General features: G+C 27.5%; 1 protein-coding gene across 2 annotated transcripts in view; it reads left to right on the top strand.

The window, feature by feature from the left end:
- The window catches only part of LOC129966171 (RNA binding protein fox-1 homolog 2-like), a 416,091-nt gene extending 393,405 nt beyond the window's left edge, over positions 1-22,686 (top strand). The window contains exons 8-11 of one of the 2 annotated variants that reach the window (XM_056080571.1): positions 6,402-6,474; positions 8,050-8,153; positions 18,127-18,211; positions 21,714-22,686. In XM_056080571.1, coding sequence (XP_055936546.1) covers positions 6,402-6,474; positions 8,050-8,153; positions 18,127-18,211; positions 21,714-21,758 — 307 coding nt within the window. In that variant the 3' untranslated portion in view covers positions 21,759-22,686. The remainder of the gene's footprint in view (positions 1-6,401; positions 6,475-8,049; positions 8,154-18,126; positions 18,212-21,713) is intronic. The other variant, XM_056080572.1, reaches the window with a different exon arrangement.
- The last annotated feature ends 854 nt before the right edge of the window (positions 22,687-23,540 follow it).

The following is a 23,540-nucleotide window of genomic DNA, read 5'->3' as shown; positions in this document are numbered from 1 at the left end:
CGTCTGGATCCAATTTCTAGTTAATTGTTTATGGAAAAGAGATGTTTGTATGAAAATTGTTGCAAAGATTTCCTTTGAAAATATATTCTTTTGAAAAATCTATTAAAATCTTTTAAAAACACATCAAAATACTCAATTTTTAAGTATAAAACTAAGAATTGTGTGTTTTAAAAAGGAAAATACGCCCTGCATTCATATATAAAAAAAAGGTAGAAATAAAAATACATACCCTATAAGAATATTTGCTTTTATAAATTTATAAAAATGGTCTGGAAAGACAGTAAAGAAAAATTATTTTAAAAAATGATCTTTAATAGTATAAACAAGTGAGGCTTCTTTATAATGATACTCTGATATAATTTATAAATTCGTTAGTTATGAACAATATCGAAATAACAATTAAAAAGCACAAATAAATATTACTTTTTATAATGATAATTTTTATGGAGTTCCTCTTACTGTCAAAAAGTACGCACAAATACGATAGATAATTTATCAAGTCTAGAATGGTATCGTATTATAGTTTTAGAAAAAAGATCTAATTTAATTTATACTTTTTTCCGTGACTTTTGGTATAGATAATTATAAAACAAAATTAGTAAAAATTTCATTTCAGCTCATTTTTAACGATAACTATATTTCTTATTATCGAAAACAATTCTTAACTTAACCAATTTTCACTTATGTAATCAATGTGTTCTAATACTTTCAAGTACTTGGATTTAAGATAAAGTAACATCAAAGCAACTATAAAAATATTAATTCAAATCAAAATATATTCTCGTCCAATTTGATTTTCTAAAATTACAATATTTCATATATTAATAAGATAAATATTTATAATTAATTAATATTTTTCTCAAGAATAGTAATCGATTTAATGGCTAACACTTTACTCAGTTTTAAAAATTCTAATTAAGATCAGAAACGAAATAAAAGTTTGTTTCTCGAAAGAACAGTTATTTCTGCTAATTAGTGAAACTCTAATTTTCTGCGTCATCTATTAATTCATATCTTGAGCGTAAAGTGAATAAACATTAAATTCTGTTTGAAAATCTCTCACAACAAAATGTTTAATCAAAAATAAAGGTATAAAGAGCTTTAAATTCTAATTACGGAAGTTAAAAGTTGTTGCCATTTAAAAAGATTAATTCTATGTAAAGAAGTCTAGTGTTTAGTTCTGACAATATAGGTGATGATGATTTGCTTTGAAGAGAATTAATTAAAAAATGTTCTTTTGATAATATTTAAAGCAAACGAGATGGCTTTTAATTAGCATTACATTATTATTAATGAATTGTAACATATAAGTAATGACATTAGCAATAAAATAAAATTTCGTAAAATGATTATACAACTTGTGCTTTTTATTCGGAAAATTAAAATGTCGATTTCACTAATCTAAACAAGAACTACTCGAAGTAATTGATAGAAGAATGCAAGTAAAGTATGTCAAAAAAATTAACGCAAGATTTAAATTTGTCACCATTCGTGCAATAAAGTGTTTGCAACCCTATTAACAAACCATTTGACAGCTGATAAATTAAGGTTAGTAAAAACGGAATGTTACACAATAGAACAACGTGTTAACGCAAGATTTGAATTAAATAAAAAAAACGCAGTTTGTTTTCTTTAAATTGTTATATTTTTATTGAATCGTAAAAAATGCAGGATAGGGTTATGTATGTAATAATACATGGAGCAAATAGCTTCCACGGCTTTGTTCGAACATAAGCATTCTTTTGTCGAAATTTTGCATGAATATGGCTGATTTTTGTCGATGCAGAGTTGAATTTCCTCATTCAATGCATGCGTGCTTATTGTCTTGTTGATATAGATCTTTGATTTTAAATAACTCCATTAAAAGAAATCCAGTGAAGTTAAATCACACGATCCAGGGGGCCAATTCTCAAATTTTTGAACTGTGGCCACGAGACTTTCATTATTTTTGAAATATATTTCAATAATGAAAACGCGTTGTTCTATCGTGTAATACTTCATTTTTACTAACCCTAAACTATCAGCTATCAAATGGTTTTTAAGAGTTGCCAACACTTTACTTCACGAATGGTGGCAAATTCAAATCTTCCGTTATTTTTGGAATACCCTTTAGCTTTCCCTTGTCATATGACTTAGAGCAATGTTTATCTGATTGTGTTCAGGCAATGATGGTTGGTCAGTTGTGGGTAATTATTTTAGAGAAGATAAATCTATTTCTTTTATAAATTCACCCTTGGATCAATTTTCCAGTCATTCATATACAACATGGCTTTTGGAAGTCTACAATCCAAAATGTATGTTTATCGGTGTCCTTTAATGAGAACGCAGTTTCAAAGCAGCAATATGTTTATAAAATTTAGTTTTATTTTGTCTGTTCTCTCAATCACTAAAGCTATGCATGGATGAAATCGCAAAAGAAAAAAAATGGAAGATATACTACATAGTAAATGTACAACATTTAACCACATAACATTAACATTTTATGTGTAAAACGTATGCGACTGATTTTTTTTTCCAACTGAAAAAAATGGTATCAATGAATCGTCATTTGAAATTTGCAAAGAAATATGGTTATTGCACTATTAGCCACATATATCCTCATAATTTAATTATTATTCATAACGCATTCATAATTATTCCGAAAAAAAAGTTAAGAGATGTGTTTCTTATATTCACTAGCAACTGGTTCTTAATTGATATATGCCAGTACTGATAGTTCCTTGATTTTACTTTAGAAAGAAATTTTGACTGATTTGATTTTACTTTAGAAAGGAAAAAAAGGAAGAATTCGAATTAGGTTGTGGCAACATAATAACTCTTTTTTCAGTTTCATTCGAACTTCATTAAAAAGTTGTAAGAAACGTTGACCAAATTCTCGATTAGATACTTCGCAGAATCGATGCAAAATTATAACAGCGCCAGTGAATGATATCCTAGCATTCTATACTAAACTTTTTATATGCAGTAAATGAAGCAATTTAAACGGCAAAAATTTATCACGCATGCTAAATATCAATATGAAATTAATGATTTTCTATGTTTTGAGGAAATAATATCTAGCGCTGCCGGCGTCCTGGCATAGGGGGAGCGCGACTTCTCAATGATCTGGGCGTCCCGGGTTCGAGTCCCGGTTTGGGCATGGTTGTTCTACCTGTTCTATCTATGAGATGTGTGAATGTGCCCTCCTGTAAAAAGGGGTTGTGCAAGCGAATAAGTGATGAGTGAGTAGTCAAGTCGTACTCTTGGTCCAAGATGGCTCTACGATAAAAACAAGAGGCGCTCTCCCTCAGGCTTAAATCAACTGTCTTCGAACAGCGGGCTTGTCCGTGGCAAATGCCATAAGAAACAACAACGTATCTAGCGCTGATTAATTTTGATTTTCACACAATTTCTAAATTGTGCTTTTATCGAAATATCGACCTTGATTTCTTTTATTTATTCATTTAATTGTTTTGCTTTATTATTGATTACTCAACATATAAAATTTATTTGGCTTCTTTCATCCAATAATAACCGTGTAGTATAAATATAACTTTCGAAAGAAGATAATGGCCATTTCCTGAGCATATTGGCAAAATGATTTTCAACACTTAATAATCATAAGTAGAATTTATATTTCGCTTATTTCTCTCACTTTTTTTTACTATGGCATGCTTCAGTGTTAATGTGAATGAAAGAGACCAAGAAATACTGCTGCACAGCAGTAAGAAAATTACATTTTTGGATTCCGATTTCAGAAAACTGCCTTTTAGGAACTTGATTTCAAAGAAACATGTATAAAATCTATTGCTTATTTAATTTGATGGTCAATAATTGCTTATTCAGTTTGATTTCTTATTGCACCGAAAACATTTGAACAGTTTATATTAATAGCACAAGCAAAACTTTGAATGTAAACTTGTTTTTTTCTTCCAGTTTCCTTCTCTCCATCTCTCCATATTCCTAATAGTTAAGAGTCTACCTTAAGAAGTAAATTAAAACAATGGAATTATTATTCAATAAGTCTAATCATTTATCAAAAACTTTGATAGTTGATTGATATCCAGCTTTTGAAAGAAATTTTTTTAAGTTAGCATTTCTAGCCAAGTTCTTTTGTTTAAAAAATTAATACCTTTTAATGTCGCAATATATTAAGTGTCGTAAAGTTATTTGAGGTAATTTTATAAGCATAATAGCCATTATTGTTATATTAAAAAATATAATTCTTTGACAGTACACCCAGTTAAGTGTTAAATATTATTTTGATTATTCATATAAATACTTTATTTAGATATATCAAGACTTAAAAGAATATATCAAATTTCAACGTTTAAAAATTGAATATGCGTCAAATCTTTTATTTAACTACATATAACTAATTCATTCACACATTTCTGTGTATTTAACTTTAAGAAACACATTCTTGATATTTCAGAGATCTGCCAATTTTGAAAGATACAAAAAACCATTGCTCACAGAAGCACAAAAAAATAGTTGAGTTTATTGACAGAAGGATTAAACTACTTTTTCCGAAAAAAAGGACAGAAATCGATTGAAGAATTGCGCTTGAGGAACACATAAATCCTTCAAGGAGAATAATGTAGATATTTTTTAAGGAAAGTGAAAACTTTTTTTTCACTTCTTGCTCAAATTGTTTTGGAACCACCACAGATATTTTTCTTGTTTTCTAAACCTGAAAAAAAATATTTATAATGATTTCTTTACGCTTTTTCGTTTCGATTATGATTTGAAAATTCAGTATTTTGGTCAATAATAAAAATTATTGATATTACTTTTATAATTTATACAGTAAGTGAAGAATAGCATGATAAATTATATTTTAGACTGATGAAAAAATAAGTTAACTGTAAATACTCGGAAAATAATTTTGAAGTAATTAGAAAGCAATTGTTATGTTAAAAAATAGCGTATGTTATACGCCTCTAAAAAGCGCGTTTAAATACCCATAATAAAAAAATCAAGAAACAGATATACCTAGAGAATATTGATCTATTTTGAAACAGATCCGTATCTATCTAATACTCTGTCAACATATCAATAGATAGGAATTTAATATTATTCAGATTTATTTACCTATGCAAATTCATTTTTCAAAATTTTATGAAAAGGCATCCTGTTTTTTTAGGGAAAAAATAACACTCTGATGATAAATAATTTACTATTTCAAGATTTTGTAAAATAACATCTTTGGAACTGAAATATAAGTGCAGATTTGAATTGCTTGTCTATTAAAAAACAGTATTCAAAAATTATTTCTAAACTAGTGTATTTTCTAATATTCCGATACAAGTTTTTGTCATGTTAGAACATGATGTTCTTTTGGTTAGGGGGTTTTGAAGTTCGAAATCGCTTAGGCAATGAATAAGGCATAAATGGCAATTTTCATCATCCTCTTTTAATCGCATATACTTTTTTTACCTGCTTTTACCAGTATTGCATTATTATTATGTATGCTCCTTTGAAAGCAGATGCGTTTTGAAAAGGTTGATCTGCTTTTACCAGTATTGCTTTATTATAATGCATGCCTCTTCGACAGCAGATGCGTTTTTAAAAGGTTGACGTAGAACTATGACATCATAGCTGTTATTTCATCTCAAAATTAGACGAACTCCAAAACTTTGTTTGCCAGCTAGAAAAATCGAAAACGAAAATTTTGAAAAATTATTATATATATATATATATATATATATATAGAGAGAGAGAGAGGGGGGGGTATAGAGGCCGATAGAGAAGTCTAGTGATTGTTTCAAACCGGCTTAAACTGGTTAAAGATTTAAATTAAAACAAATAATGACTCAAAAAATAATAATGTTTTCACATGATAACTTGAAATTTGCGATTGTATGTTTCATTTTAATTTTTTTATTTATTTAAAATCGATTTTTTATTAACCTATATTTAATTTATACAGTTGAAATCTGACATAGTATATATCTATTCGAAATATCTAAAGATAAACATTTTATCCCATAATCAAAAAATAAAATTTTAGCTAAAATAGACAAATTTTTTATAATATTTTCTAAGTTTATCAACTTTAATCATCTTTATTTTATTAAATAGCAATTTAATAAATAGCAAGTGAATTTGGGATGGAAAATACCAGGAAAACCGAGCAAAGTCATTGGTTTAGATTTCGATTTAATATAAAAATACACATAACAAAAATATAATTAGTAAATTATTCAATAAGTTTAACTTTTGTTTAAAAGAAAATTAAGATGTTGATTTTCGTATAGTATTTTTTTTTAGTATCAAACCAATGAAATGAAAACTAACCATTCTTGTATGAAATGTCATCTGCAATATCCATATAACTATTTCTGATTCATTCTTATATCATTTATATAAATCTTTTTTTGAATCTTTCTTAGTGAATTTTTATTCTTCGATTTTTGTAGATTAATGTTACACCGCGGAGTGTACCAAGATCCATTCCTTGCATACGCAGGTGCTGAACGTTATCAACTTCCGGTAAGTTTACTTCGTCATTCATTAAAAGCTCATTTTACTCAAAACGAGAGGAAGTGATATTTTTGGTCGTTTCGACGTTTATGAAACGATTGGTTCTAATGATGCAACCGAATAAAAGATAATGATGCTTTCGAAGTCAATCATAAAGCCAAAAATACCTTTACTAAAATTTTTTCCGCTGATTTACTAAGACGCTAATGGATCCAATTGCGGCATTATAGGTGCGAAATGAGGGGCCATTTTAACGCGTTCAAAATATTTAAATAGAAATCTTGAGATGATCCTGAATATTTAGAAAATGAAATATTTGAGTATAAAAAAATAAGAATTATTATTATTATTATTATTATTATTATGGAAATGATTCTTATTTTATTGATGCCTGCTGAAAATAATTGCAATTCTGATAAACTTAATTTAACAAAGGATGAGATTTTTCTTTACTGTTTCACGATTTGGGTTTTTCTTATAGTCATTTCTTTTTTTTATCTTTTCATATTATATTAGAAAAGACACTCAACAACTTAGGGTAACAAAAAAAATATTATTTTCACAGATTTTGTAAAATAAAATTAATTCAGTGTTTCTTAAATTTTGGTCCTCTTTTTTTTCTTGCATAATATACAAAACCATTTAAAAAAATTACTAAATACTGCAACTGCAATAAATAAACAATCATTTAATTTCTTTTTATAGTGAAGTGGATTTATCAATTTAGTTTGTCCCATATAATTTGCAAAGCATTATTACTTCTTAAGGCAAAATTATTTAAATGGCTCGAATATTACATAATATTGCAGTTGCCGGATAATCTTTGCAACTAAAGTTATTTGTCGCACATAAAAATATCTGTTCACTTTCTTCGCTTAATTATATATTTGAATAGCTGCTAGTAATAATTTTTGTTTAAAAGATAACATAGAATATCATGCTTTTGTTTGTTTAGAAAAAAATTATAAGTAAAGAAATAAGAATAATATGAGAAGAATATTGACAGTGTTTTTCTCCGAATAAAAAAATTATCAGTTATCACTTCCTTTGAGTATTAATAATCGAAATACATTTAATAATAAAAATTATCTTAAATGTTTTTAGGTTCATTTATTTCCACTATGGCTCTTTTATTTTACTTTTATTTGAATATTTTTTAACAGTTAAATGATTTCAAGAAAACAGTTTGCCCACTAATTTTTATGTATTAAATAAATTTATTTCTAATTATTAAGGAAAAAACGTAAGCAGTATTTTAATAATTCTTTTTTTCAACTCTTATATTAAACAAAGATGAGGAGCTATTCTTAATTATATGGAATTCTACATATAAACATTACATTTTACATTCTTATTAGTAATTTTACAATAAAGATTTGATAAATTTTTGCCTTTCTATAGATTATATAAGGTACAATAGGTGTAGTTCTGTTTAAAATTTTCCAAAAAATAATTAGGAAAGTTATACACTTTTTTACGGTAAATACCAGACAAAAAATGCAGGTAAAAGGTAAAAATTCAAAAAAGAAGAAAAATGCATGTTTGTTCTGTGAGAACAATATTAATATGGAATTCAATTTGCAGGCATCGTACGCGGCAAGTGCTGCTTACACAGCTGCGGCTGCAAGAAGTTATGCAGCTGCCGCTGCTGCTGCTCAACCAGTCGCTTCATATGCTGCAGTTGCTGGGTAAGAATCATCTATATTCACTTCCAAAACATATTTCGTTGCTTGTTTGTTCTGTTTGTTTCTCCTACGGTTTTTTTCACGCATGTATGCCTGTACTGTATCCTTCTCATGAAGCCGCACTTCTTTGATATGCACTGGTTATCATTTATGATTTTGGAATATTAAATTAGAGCTCTTACTTTTTCTTTCAGCATTTTAGAATAGTTACTTGAAACCTTTCTTTTGTAATGCCTAGAATGCCTCGTACTTTATTACTATGAGATTTCGCATGCATTTTTAATTTTATGTTTCACAAGCATTTCCGTAGAGTATTGTTTTCAGAGCATTTTGTATGCATTAGAACTGTCTCTTGTAGAAAAGGATTCACTTTTGTTTATGTTGTGTGGATTTGTATGTATTTCTACTTTTGTATATATATTTATAAAATGAGCGTTAGAAAAAGACGCTCATTGCAGATATAATTATTCACTGTTTTAACTTAAGAAATGAGAAGATGAATACTTCTGAATCACTCTGAATCATATTCATGATATTTGTTTTTATGATGGTTTATATCCGCAAGGCTGCATAGAACTGCACATCTGCCGATAAATAAAATATTCCATTATTTTTGCGCAAAAACAATTTGAAATTTTATTAATATTGTGGTTTTATTTTATCAAATTATTATTTTATGTAAATATGAAGTAGTTTTCTTAATACAGTAGACTTTCAGATACAAACGAAATTACAGAAATCATATTCTATAACTGATACCAAAACTACCAGAATATAAATAAGATTTTCTTTGAAAGTATGTCTAGAAAACTTATTGCAAAAAAAAATTTTTTTTAAATATTCAGAAAGTATGACTGACGAATTGTAAATAAATTGATTCCCTGACCATCACATTTTAAGAAACAATATTTTATTTATAAATTTAGTATACATGAAAAGAAGAGAATGACTTTAAGAATGACTTTAAACATCTATTATTCTCAAAAACACAATTGTTGCATTCCCCCCCCCTTTTTGGATTTTTTTTTTTCGAAAAGGAGGGCGGCATTTTCTTAAATTGAGCTTCATCTTAAACCCTCTATTCTTTTATTAATTGAAAAATGCTGGTCAAAAATTTTCTTTGTTATTTCCATCCTGTAGAACTTTGCATTTGATATATAAATTCCCTTTAAACAATGTAAAGATTCATAGGATTTTTTTAATAAAGAGATTGCCAACATAAATAGAACATACATTGCTAAATACAGTGTATTTAAAACAAGAACCATATTATAGATATATATTAACAATTAGAGACTTTATTACTATAAATAGTATTAAAAAGTCTAAAACATTCAGAAGGCAGTATTGATAACTTAATTAGAATTACATCAGTAAATTCGAGTATTAGAGAAAAAGAAGAAGATATTTTTCATTAAATCAAAGCAAATTATTTTTTTATTACAATAAGAAAATTGATTTTGAATCACTGATGTATTCTAGCTCAATTCGGTACCTTATGAACAAATTTTCGATATCAAATATATATAGTTCTGACGTGTTTGTCTAAAAATATATCAAATTGTAATAATTTTAACTTTTTCTACATCTCGAAATTATCCTTATATCTATAAACGTTTCAACAATCTCAAGAAGTCGTAAATCTGAGTATTCATTATCAGTCAAATAAAATGAATAATGATCTCTTAATTCTTTGACCTTGCATTCTAAAGCTCATGAATGTTAATATTTTTTTCATAACCAGATCTCAATATTTTTTTATTAAAACTTGTTTAATTGATTTATTTGAAAAATAGAAAAATTTATAATTATGATTTGACCAGTGTTTAGTTGTCTATCTTGAATTTTATGAGGAAAAAGGGTGTTTTGCTATAGAACTTTATAATTGCATTTTTTTTTCTTATTTAGAATTCTTATAAAGAGACAATATCTTATGAAGACTCAAGTAAACAATTAAGTATTTTATCTGACTTATAATCCAATCATAGTTTACAATTTGGTAATATTTCCTCTAGTAGATTATGAAGGAATAAGGGAATTGGAAATAAATTTTTGATTTTGTGTTGGGAAGAAAATGGGTACATAACTGATTTAAATACAAATGTTTCGTGCATGTGGTCTGGTACAATTTAAATCTGATTTTGTACATCAAAGATCCTCCCATTGATGTGATGTGAAACCTTGGAGAATACTTGCCAGGTCAGATGTCATCCTTGTTTTCCAACCACGATTAAAAAATGTACCGTTTGTCCCAAAATGGCGTTACATTGTTTCGAAATCTGACGGCAATATAACTTAACTTTCACAGAGGAAGTGAAATTATAACACCTTCACTATTATTTTAATCATTGTCTTTGAAATGCTTCTCAGGCCGCGGTGGCCTGGTGGTAAGGTCTCATCTTCGGGTTCCAGCTTCGAGACCTGATTCCACCGAAAAGCCAGCATGTAAGCGAGCCTGTTGCACGTTAAATCCATCGGAGTCAAATTCTCTCTCGCGGGTATGGTGTGAAAGTTCAGGTTCGTCCACTCATCTGACTGACATACAAAATAGTGACGTCCGTTCCATTAATAGCCCTGGTTTTGGTTTAAAATGGGACGTTCAAATAACTAAGCTAAATCAAACTAATTGAAATATTTTTCCATGATGGACTAAAGTTATTCAAGCTTGTTCTGATCTTCTCGATCTCTTCACCAAAAATTGTTTCCTCTTCTGCAATTCAAATATCAAAATATAATTGTTTGCCTCACCGAGCGAATCATAAAGATCAATATTATCAATCTGTAATTAGCAAAATGTCTTCAACGTGGAGAAGAATAAAATACTTGGATCAACGTCACAATATGCTTTGCTTTAGCTCCTTCCGCTGCATCGTTAGTTTTCCTTACTGTCGAATAACATTTAATATTGAATATCCAACTCTTCTGGTAAAATAATAAAGGAAAAATTGATATCATTTCATTGCAGAAAATGTCTTTATTACTATTGGAGTGGGCAATAAACGGATTTACTTTAAACAGAAGCTAATTAATTCGATTGCGACGTTACTTTCCTCGCTCCCATTTTAACAAAAGATATTAAATAACTTAATAAGCTTCAAATAACCTCTAAAGTTAGGTTATTTATAATTTGAAAAATAATTCATAATTAATAATTAGAATTTTTTTTTAAAGTTGTTTATAATTTGAAAATTTCTGAAATCTTAATGAGTGAGAAATAATTCAATGCTATCCATTTATTTAATTGGCATTTTTATTTCAAATTTTCATTTTTATTCAAAAAAATTTTTTATTTCAAAACATTGTGTAAATATTTTAAAAAATTTAAATCGAAATTAATCTTTTGAAAAGTTTAAACGATCTTTGATTTTACTTGCAAGAAGAATAGTACTGTCATTCTTTTTCCAAAAGAAACATTTTATTAAAAAAAATATATATATATATAGTTATGCATCAAAAAAAGCTCTTTCATTCCTTGTAAAAAAATCAAGAACCCTGGAAGTAGATTAAAGACTAAGGCTTTTAGTCTTGTAGAAGAATTTTTAATATTCTCTCATAGTGCAAACAAAAAACTTTTGCTTTTCTGACATCAATATCAATGATTAAAACATTTAGCTTCAGGTAAAAATTTTGGTTTAGGAGCACCGTACAATAATGCGTTTTATAAAAAAAAAAATTGACATTTCTGCAGTATTAATGTACAAACTATATTTACAAACATAGTAAAATGTGCCGTATTGTATGAATTTATTTCAAAATGTGTCTGAACTTTTTATTTATTCAGCATGCATACTCTGCCTTTTTGCATTTATGAAAAGAGGATTATCATTTTACATTCTCGTACGCGAATTTTAAAAGATTGTTATCGCCAAAGAATTCACACTTGATGTTTTGACAAATCTCAACGTTGTGGTGAAGCTTATAAGCCAGATAACAGCTACGGGTCATGAGTAATTACTTTTGTCTTGTGGTCTTATTACTCGGCTGCGAACCACAAGGTCCGAGGTTCTATCCAAGCCAATTAAACTTCCACAACGTTTCATACCTTCTTGAGTTTCAATTACATATTTTTGTTTCTATGCCTGTATGTCTGTGAACACGGTAACTCAAGGAGCTAGATGTATGAAATTTGCTACATAGTTTTTGGGCCAAAATTGTAGTTTTGAATTTGAACGAAATCCATGTAGAGAAATCTGTCTCTCAAACTGGGTGAGAGTAAGTGAAGAGAGTAACTACAAAACCTAAAGGGTTAGAGAAAAAATATGGTTTATAGATTTAACATCTAATCTGTAAATATGTGTCAAATTTGGAATCTAATCCGGAGGTTGTTGACCTTTTGTTGGTCTCTATTTTTATTGTAAGTGCACTGTAAGATTTCATGCGCAATAATTCAAAATCGCAGTAACTGAAATGTATGAAAATTGATATATGGTTTTGTGATTATAATTGTATTATTGCCAAAGTTTTGGGTTTTGATTGGTCTGGAAAATAAGGCGTCAGTCTTCTGATATCTTTGTGTTTCTGCATCTCAGCAATTAATCGCAAGGATCGTAATCTAATAGGCTCCAGAGCGACAAGTATTTTTCAATGGCATGAGTTTAATAATGCACAAAGTACACTTATTAAAGAGTGTGAGAGAAAGTTTTGGGGGAATAAGGTTTAATCAACGAAATTTAACTCCATCTGGTTATAACATTACTTAAGAACACCTTATTGCTTTTGGTTTAGTTGTTTTTCTGTTGCAAATTTATAAGTTATTTTTATGGCCTGATATCAAAAGCTCGATTTCGGATTTATACGTGAATTTCTACAATGAAAATCTGCTACATAACTGAGCATAGAACTCACTAAAATTTCGGGTTTAATCGTTTACTTTTAAATTAACCAAACTTATAATTTTTCTGTGTTTTTTAATTTGTGATATTTTTCTTAAAATTCCTGGTTTATGTTTAGTCTGTAATATAATAAATATATTGCTTATGTTTTGCTTTTTATTTTACATTTTACACTTCGTATGGATTACAGTTGGCTTTTTTTTCTTTAAAATATCATCTTAATTTCAATTAGTCATATTTTTGAAAAGGAACAAAATAATTTTTAAAAATACAATTGCCTTCGATAATTAAAACTATCCCATAAACTAATTATCATGTATTTTAACATAGTAGATAAATAATCTCATTAAAACTTTATAAATAACATGTTTTATAATAAATACTTATGTTTGGCGAGCAGGTGATTTTTAAGACAGAGGCTGCGCCAAATAAGCACAAAATAATCTATCTAATCAGCCTTCTCAATAATTTTTTGAAATTATCAAAAGTTTGAGTTTTTTGAAAATTGTCTTCTATTTCTTAAATTTTCAACAATTACTATCTATTACATTAATTATTATTGTTCATGGGTCCTCTTAGAATGTGGCTTTTATTCATTCTATTTTTGCTATTTCCAAATCAGACAAGTTTAAATATGAACTTTATATAAATTATCTATTATGCAGTATACTTCTTATTAATTAAATAACATTAAATAACACTTAAAAAATTAAATAACATTTTTTTGTCATTCTTCGGCTGTATCAAATGTTTGTGAAATTGGAAAACTATTTGTATACAATAACACTTTATAGTCATTTTTCAAAACTATCTGACTCGACATATACTTTCAGAATACTCTTCATGTTTCGTAGCCCATGTTAGCATGATACGATTTGTCTCTTCATATATTACAAGAACTCTCTTGAATATTTTCAAATACATAATTTTGGAGAATATATATATGTTAAGAATTTTGATACTGCATATTTTGAAGAAGTAAATGATCTTCGGAAATATTTTATAAGTTAGAATATCAGTTTCAGAATAACATAGGCATATTGCTCCCACTATTAGAAGGAAACTATTCACAAAGTTATTCCTTAAATATGAAGTCGGTTGTAATGCTTGCAACTAAAAGTATTTAGATCTCCCGTTTAATACGGTTATATTTCTAATGATTTTCATACTCTTAATGAAACCCATTTTATCAGATTGAAGATATGAATTAGTTTTTACAATGAATCTATATCTTGAAAGTTATGACGAATTCCTTCATTGAAAAGATTTTTGCTGGATTTTTCTTTAGGTTATGACAGTAAAAATATATTTTTAATGTTAAACATTAGGCACCGAAGTACTTTTTCGGGAACCATGTTTCTAAATTATGTCCGAGTATTTTTCTGATTAGAATTTTGTCATAAACACTACACAGTGGAATCTCGCTTAACTATACAGATTCGTTCCTAAATCTTCCTCGTAAATCTGAATTTTTGTTAAACGAAACAATTTTTATTGTAGGAAATCCGCCTACAATAGGGCAATTCATTCCATTCCGAAAATAATTCCCTTTATAGTAATCTAATTTATTTTTTGTAAAGCGTGCAATTTTTACAAATATATATATATATATATATATATATATATATATATATATATATATATATATATATATCTGAACTTCAAAATTTGCTGAGAATGAAATACTGCATTATCGATAAATGATTTGTTGCTCAAATAGTTACTACCTTATCAAGGTGATGCTTCTCAATATACGGTGCAATAATTTCAACACTTATTTTATCGGAGGGTTGTTGATCTGCAGCGTCGATTATTTCTTCTTAACCCAACCAAATCTCTTCGGCAGCTTTTTGCTGTGACACAGAAGGCAACTCCATAAGTTCCATAATTCATAGTAGAAGCTCCATGGCTCTTGCTGTGTCCTTCTAACGGCTCATTGATGTCGTTATTATACACATCTAGCCCTAAATGTGGCCAGAGACACAATTTCGTCGATTTAGGATGCCACAATCACTCGCGCAAACTCCTCACTTCACAATGCTATGAGATCAAAACTTCTCCTATGTAGATATCAGGGTTTTTTCCAAGTAAGCACTCAACACAGACTGATACATGCCCATTCAGTCAATACATTAAGGCATCTCTTCACCGCTCTTTCTACGAAACATCGTTCATTAACCCAGACACTTTTTATTTTCCTCGATATGAGAATCACTTGTTATGCGGGGTGCTCGTTAAGCAAAGTGTGACTATATTTAAAACCCAAACGTTCTTATTTGCATTATTTTATTATTTTTAGAAGCATTAAGATCTCATTTAAATTTTATACAATATATAGTTCAGTGCTTTTGCATATGTGGTCCAGTTGATCATGAATATATAATTGCCTTTTTAATCCTCTATTTTTAAAAATAACTCAAAATTATATACAATAGGTCCTGTAAGTTGCCTTGGGAGTAAATTATTAGGCTACTTCGCGCCTTCCAACCGTACGTTCCGTTGCCTGCAACAAAAGTAAGACAAGGCGTATATCAATTATAAGACGACTCTCAACAGAGCCATCTGGTGAAATAGAAATTTCTAACAAACACGTTTACTAAAAATATTTAATTGAACAAATTTTCTTCCATATAGAATTAACAAATAGAAAATGCATTAATTTGTTCTGAAATTCCTATTTCAGATGCTATGTAAATGATTTGAACCCTCACTTTGATACTTCATGATTGTCCAATAATTTAAGTTTTTCTGTTTGTATTAAAGAATTTTCCATGAACGGAATTTAAATAGTCTCTTAGACTTTAGAAAATTAACATAAATATGGTACATTTATATATTAAAAATATATCATTAACAATTATGTCATTTTTATTATGTTTCTCTCAAAAAAATGAAAATTGTTTTCAAAACCATTATAATAATTTTTAATAAATTATTAAATAATATAATTTAATACTCTAGTATTTCATTATATCGATCAAAAAGTTTGCGCTAGATATCGTTACTATTTAACAAAATACGCACCTTGTTGATATGAACTTTTAAAAAATGTAGCAAAGCAAATATCATGCTCTTTAAAAATCGACCGAGGAAAATGCTTTTTTATTATTTTCCACACACGTTATGGATCTATACTTTAAAAAAAAAATTCCATATAGGAGTTAAATATTAAATAATTTAATAAATTAAAAACTGCAATGTTTAAACTAGTTATGCCAAGTTTTGAAAAAAAGTTATAATATTTTAATTTAAGAAAACATTAATTTATAATTTTTGATTTTTTTTCCATTGATAACCAGAATTTCTATGATAAAATAACATTCATTAAAAAATTATCATTACAAATTTCAGTACATCTTAAAAAATCCCGGAATTTTTTATTCTTATATCATCTAAAATACTTCCACAATATTTTGTTATATCAAAAGCTAACGGAATTTTAATGCATCTACATGAAAGCTACTAAAATTAATCAATTACTTTCACAAAAAATACATGAAAATATTCAAATAATGTATTGCATATTGCAATTTCCATAAGCTTAAAATGTATTGTACTTCTGAATTGCTGGAAAGTACTAGCGAAGAACAAGTCACAAATTGCAATGTGATATAATATTTGGAGAAGTAGGATTAAGTATTGTTTCACATCAGAATGAATATCTCTATTGTTCTGCACAATTCAGAATGACTAAAATATCTAAAAATAAAAAAGTGGTCATTTGACATTGTGCATGAATGGATAAAAAAATACCTGTGAAATATATCGTGTACAATTGAGAAATGTCAGCGTGAGATATGTCCACTGTGGAGAATATGCGGAAGTACATTTCATGTTTTCTAGAATATTTTTCAACAGTTGTTATTACATTGTGTAGGCAATCTATGCCACATCTTGGTCAATAAATAGGTAAGGAATACTTGCATCGTGGAGGATATTTTAACATATACCAACCCAAAGTTTCCAATGGGTTGTGATCTAGAAAATGAATTGATGAATTTGAATATTCTCGCTCGGTTGACAACAATTATTACTTGATAATTTGATGTATTATGGTCAATAAAAACAAACTGATAACTGACATCTCTACGCAGAAAGCGAACATGATACAGTAGAATTTGTTCAAAATACGGTTGAGATGTCTTAGTCCCAGTTTTAACCATGCGCTCATTGATCAAGAAGTTGACAAAAACATTATGCAGGATGTTGATTCCCTTCCTGGATATTTTCCGAAAGTTAAGAAGTACTAGTCTTATACCAGATGAGTCGACGTCTTCAATTCAATGAGAGAGTGAACCTACCCTAATCCAAGAAAAGTGCATGAGTCATGTATTGTTCCGTCCAAATGGAATACTCACGACGCTATTAAAATAGACAATACGGCACATTCAAAACTTTAGAATGTACACAACAAATCTTACTTCCTGACATAGTCTTCTTTCTAATCATACGGTTACAGTATTTTGTGAAATGCGCTGAGGCAACTAAAATCTTATTTGTCACGTTTAAACTATGGTGTACTGATTCCTTTTTACTTGTAGTACAATATACCGGACTTTTGCTCAGTCTTTTTTCTAAAATCCATCCATCCTCCCTCTGTGAGGATTGCTACATATTCCTTTTTTACAAAATCTTTCACCATTTGGGGGATATTGTTATTCATTTTTAAAAACTATCCAATAGTATATACATCTTTATTACATTATTTATTTAGCAGAAATTTCTCACTAAGATTTCTTAAAGATTAAAATAGTCCTTGACAAAAAAAAACATATTTAAATGGATTCACTTTAAAATATAAGACATTCGATAGTAAAACTAATATTTATTCTTTGAATCTCATAGTAATCTTATAGCATCTATATTCAGAAAATATAGAGGGCAGGAAAAAGAAAATCGTTGTTAATATATTGCCAATCCTTTTTAAAATCACAAATGTATTTTTATTTTACTTTCGAAATAAAACATTCTGGTCAATTAATTTAAAATTATGATTTTTTTAAATTAAGATTCAAAATTTATAATTAACAACTCAAAATTTAGTAGTAGAATTTGAACAGATTTTTATATGTGGCAGGTGTGCAGTCAAAAGCAGGACATGGCCCTTGCCTTTAAAATAGTTCTTCATTGTTTCTTATTCCTAGATCTCCATCATTGTATTACAGCTATGGGAGGGAATACGCAGACCCATACCTAGGCCATAGCATAGGCCCGGTGGCTGGATATGGGGTAAGTGCACTGTACTCCTCACAAACTGAATGCATCACGAGTGTGTAATGATTGTCAATTCTCAAACATATTTCAATACTCACTATCGAGAAAGTGTACAAATTCAACTGAAAGCATACTGATATGCAGATCTTTTAAAATATTTAAAAAAAAATTAAATAAATTTGACATTTTAGAATAAAGATTTTAAAACGGAATAAGAAAATCGTAGCATTAAATTTGTTTTTAATAGGCTGGCTTGTCAAAATCTTATGAAATATTTTATACATTATTTTCCTAAATTATCAAACTTTAAAATCTCATAATTTATATGAAAATACAAGTATTTTTTTATAAATTAAAACTTCTGAAAGATATTCCGAGTTCGTTATATTGTAGCAAAATCTATTGTAACATTGTTCATTAAAACATTTATTTAACATAATTGCAAAAATTTCAAGAATTATGGTATTCAAAATTTCTCAAAATGGTCATTAGCTTTCATTTGTTGAATTTAGTGTAGCACTTTCTTGACAGGTTGTTTCGCATCTTAAGGTGATTCAGAGGTAAAAGGAAACTGCTAGAAATGGATAACTAATTTGCTCATATATTTTTCGATATTACACCCACCTTAATATATTAACCATATTGACTATATGTAATATGTCGTTTAAAAAGTATAAGAAAATCCAGAAGTTTATATTCTTAAACAATTGAATCTCTAGTATAAAAATCCAAAACAATTTTAATAAATTTTTCCTGTATCAATTGAATTTTTAGTATAAAATATCCAATAAATTTTGAAGAAAGTATATTGAAGTATATTTAAAAGAAATGTTTTGATTATTTCGAATACAACTTAAGAAACTAAATAAATAAAAAACATCTATACAAATGAATAAATTATAATCTATTTCAACTTAAATTTGAAATAAAATCTCAATTAATCAGATAAAGCATGAAAAAAAACTATTTGGAAGTTCTTTGTTATAATTTATGTGATGCATTTATACTCGATATTCAATTTGTGTTGTCTATTCTTAGTGAAAACCAGTCAATATTTCTGTAAGATGTGGCAGTTATTATAATTATCTTTTAAGATTTCATTGTTTCAATAATGCATGTGTTCACCGTGTTATTTGTTTCTATGATTTAATTCAAATAACAAATTATCCTTAATTCTAATTTAAATGTTTATAAAGTTTTATAATGAAGTATTTATGATAAAAATGCATGGTTTTTGTGGCATGAATCGTCACGTAGTGTTAAAGAAGAAATACAGCACAAACGTGGAATTGACAATATTACAATGTGTGAATTATAGAGTCTATCGAGTTATATTATGCATGCTAATAGTGTTTGTTGGTGTGATTATTAATAAATTAAAGCTATCACATTCAATTTTTTTGAAAGTTTTTGCACATTGGAGAATAACAATGTGCTTGTTTATGGATATGCTGATTTTTGAATACGTTTTTTGTTTATTTTACTAGCATCGTCATTACATAATTAGTAGTTCATGATACATTGTGAAATGTAATTTTAGTTTAGCAAAATGCACTTTTGACAGCACAGTGTAAATGCTCTAATCTTGGTTTTGAAAATAAGTTTAAATCTGTATCAAAACCAATGTATCGTTTTTGTTTTTTGTATGATGATTTTTAGTAGTTTGTAGACAACAGTTCCTGATATTTATAAGATTTTGTTTCTTTCTTAAGCACAAATACCCACAATAGAGTAGCATAGATGCACTTTATAATATATCCTTTTCAATAATATTTCACTACATGTTAATTCATACTCTATGCAATAATCGCAGTTCAAATTATTTATAAAGGCAATCATATGAATTCGTTAAAGTCTAAAATAATTTATTTTGAATTAAGTAATCATCAAATATTTCTCATACATATCAATTTACCTTGAAACATATGATTCTTAATTGGTAATTTAAAGAAATGTATATTAGTAAATTTGTTTTAAAGTAAACAATCTTCCTTCATACATTTTCACTTTTCCTCATTATATTCTAATTATTTTAAAACATTTATTAAAGAATAAACCTTCGATTTAAATAAAAGGAAATTTTGTAATAAAATACCCTGCCATAAAAGTAATGTTTACTCTTGAGAAGGCCCCATTTTCATGAATATGAAGTAATTATAATTTATTATTTTAAGAGCACTTAAAATAAGTGGCCATTTTCATTAAGTGTCAATAAATGTTCATTTATTATTCATGATGCAATATCTTATTCCCTTTAAAAGTTATTGAAAACGTTATAAAATAATTATATCTACGTTTGAAGTAATTATATTTTCTTTTACTTATATAATACTAAAGAAAAAAGTTTTTAATGATCATATCAATTTTTTATTAATATTGAAAGCAAATTATTAGATGCATATTTTGATCAATTTTCTTTGTAAATATAAATAGTATAAATAAGAACTATTTACTTTCTTAAATTTAGAATCTGCAGATTAATGTTGATATTAATGCTGTTTCATCCTAGATCTTAGGAAAAAATGAACCAGCATTATCATAAAGGTTTTATATAAATTTTTGAGTTTTTCGTATGGAAGGCATGTATCTAACCATATTTATGTTATATAACTAAATAAATCTATCATCTGGCTATGTAATCTTCTTCAAGTTTTTAAAGAAATATGTTTAATCCTTTTGATAGTAAATTTATTTTTTTCTATTTTCTAATAGGATATTTTAGAATCATTTATTAAGATGAAACTTCTGGTATTTCTAATCTTTAATCTTTTTACAGTAAATCCATAAAATAATTTCCATTCTTAAAATATTTTACATGTTATTTTTTAAAAAAAGCAAAAGAAAGTGATATTAATAATAGATAGGTAGAAATTCAGTGTTTAGTGAATTTCAGTGGAGAATTTACTAAGAAAATTATCTTTTGAAGTTTTTCATCTTTCAAAAATTGGTAAGATATTTTATTTTATAATTATCTTTTCATCACTGAATGGTCACTGCATAAAATTATTCTGCAGTAAAATTTTGCAATAAATTTAAGCTGTATTTAACATTATATTTACTTTAGATACAAATTTAATTACATGTGGTTCATTTTTTTATTAGACTGTAAACCTCTGAATTACCAAAATTTACTAAAGAAAACATTTTTAGAAATAAATTAATTTGAATATTTATAAAACGTCTTAGCGTACTAAAGAAATGTATCTACTCTATTTTTGAAATATATAAATTAAATTTTAAATTTTATTTAATTCAAAATCGATTATAATTTTATGATGAAATGATATGACTTATTAGAAAAAGACATAATGGTGAGTTACAGTCACATATTTTCACTTAAGGAATGTAGCCTCCCAATGAAACTATTCTATTTCTTTTAGTAATTAATTAAAGAATAACTCTCAAATTATCAACGCTTGAAATAATTCATACCACAATTCCATATTTAAACTTAAGCATAATAAAATAATACAATTTTTTTGCTTACTACTATTTAATTCGGCTATATTTGCTACAGGCTGCCGTGTACCGAAGTGGTTACAGCCGATTCGCACCGTACTAGTAGCTGACAGGAGACCAATACTGGCTATTCTGTGATCCAGCCTGATCTAGTACAGCCTAGTACTTCCGCCTATACTTACAACAAGAAAGAAATGACCAGCTTCAACACCGAATACTATGGTCTGTAATGCTACGTATTCCATGGCATAGATACGGCTCAAGTTTTCTTGCAGTTTATATGACTACCACTACAGAGGACTAATATATATTGAGTGTAACGCTCTTTGAACACTTACAATTTGATTTAATCTTATCATCTTAAATCAAATAATCCATTGGGTGTCACTTAAGTATAATGTCTCTTGTTTCTGTATTTCTGTGCATCAAGTAGAGTCTCAGCTATGAGTAAAAACTGATAAAATCATGGATTATGAGTAAGTATTATCAGTTACAAATAACTGATCACTCGGATCATGTTTGAAACTTCATTTATTTCATTTTCTTTAACATTTTAAATATAAATGTTAATTTTATTTAATATCATACTAAATTATTATTTTGAATGTGTATACATGTTGAATATCACTTCTTGATACATTACTCCGAGGCTCTATCTGTTTTTAACTTCCGTTGTTTTCGCATTTCTGTATCAAGTAGAGTCTTAACTGTAAGTAAAAACTGATAAAATCATGGATTATGATCAGTTACAAATAACTGATCACTCAGATCATATTTAAAATCTCTTTTGTTTAATTTTTTAACATTTTAAATATAAATGTTAATTTCCTTTAGTGTTATACTAAATTATTATTTTTTAATATTTTGAATATGTGTAAATATTTAATATCACTTTTTAACATATTGCTCTGAGGCTCTAACTATTTCTGAATTCCGTTATTTCCGCATTTCTTTGCACCAAGTCGAGTCTCAGCTGTAAATAAAAACTGATAAAATTATGGTTTATAAATCATTATAATCAGTTATAAATAACTGATTACTCAGATCATTTTTTAAATATAATTTGTTCAATTTTTTAATATTTCAAATATAAATGTTACTCGTTATTATAATAAATTATTATTATTATTTGCATTTTTAATGCGTATACATGTTGAATATTACCTTTTAACACATCACTCTGAGGCTCTATCAATTATTAAATTATATTGTGTATATGGAAGTTGTTTCTAATTACAAATTTTGCCGTGGTTTTTCTTGCATAACTTTCGTAATATTTGTGTCGCAAGAAGAAAATATCATTTTATGCTCAATATATATTCTATTTAAATTTCCATATCATGTTGTTATAAGAAAGAAGCGTCGATCTATGGAAAAGAAACATTTCATACAAACTTCTTTGAAATGTAATTTCTTGTTGTTGTTCCTAAAGGAACTATATGATATTTTTATTTCCTTGGAGTTATAAAAACAAGTAGATGTAGATATTAATGTTAAAAGTATCGTATGTAAATACTATTTATACAAATTACAATTCCTTGCTTTAACATTTTCGTGGAAAAAGTGTTTTATTTTATATAATATCAAATATATGCATGACACTGGTATATGCAAGATATTCCAGTCAAAAATGCTGCGAACCATTGCACGGTCTTTTGTGATAGACGAAGAACACTTAGATAAGAAAGGATCTAGATAACATGTTTTTAGATAAGTGACCAAACTAAATGACTTCATAGAGTTTGTTATTTTAAAAATAATGATAATATCAAGAAAAAGATGTCATCAATGAGGAATTTATACTTATTAAAAGTGTAGGAATTTCTTTGGTATTTGGTCTGGGGATTTAATTTTCTTTTTTTAAATTTTTGCCGGACCAATGGAA

This window comes from Argiope bruennichi, chromosome 4, assembly GCF_947563725.1.
Source record: "Argiope bruennichi chromosome 4, qqArgBrue1.1, whole genome shotgun sequence".
NCBI classification, from domain to species: domain Eukaryota; kingdom Metazoa; phylum Arthropoda; class Arachnida; order Araneae; family Araneidae; genus Argiope; species Argiope bruennichi.
The sequence above is the reverse complement of the archived record's forward strand: the minus strand, read 5'-3'. Positions and strand labels throughout refer to the sequence as shown.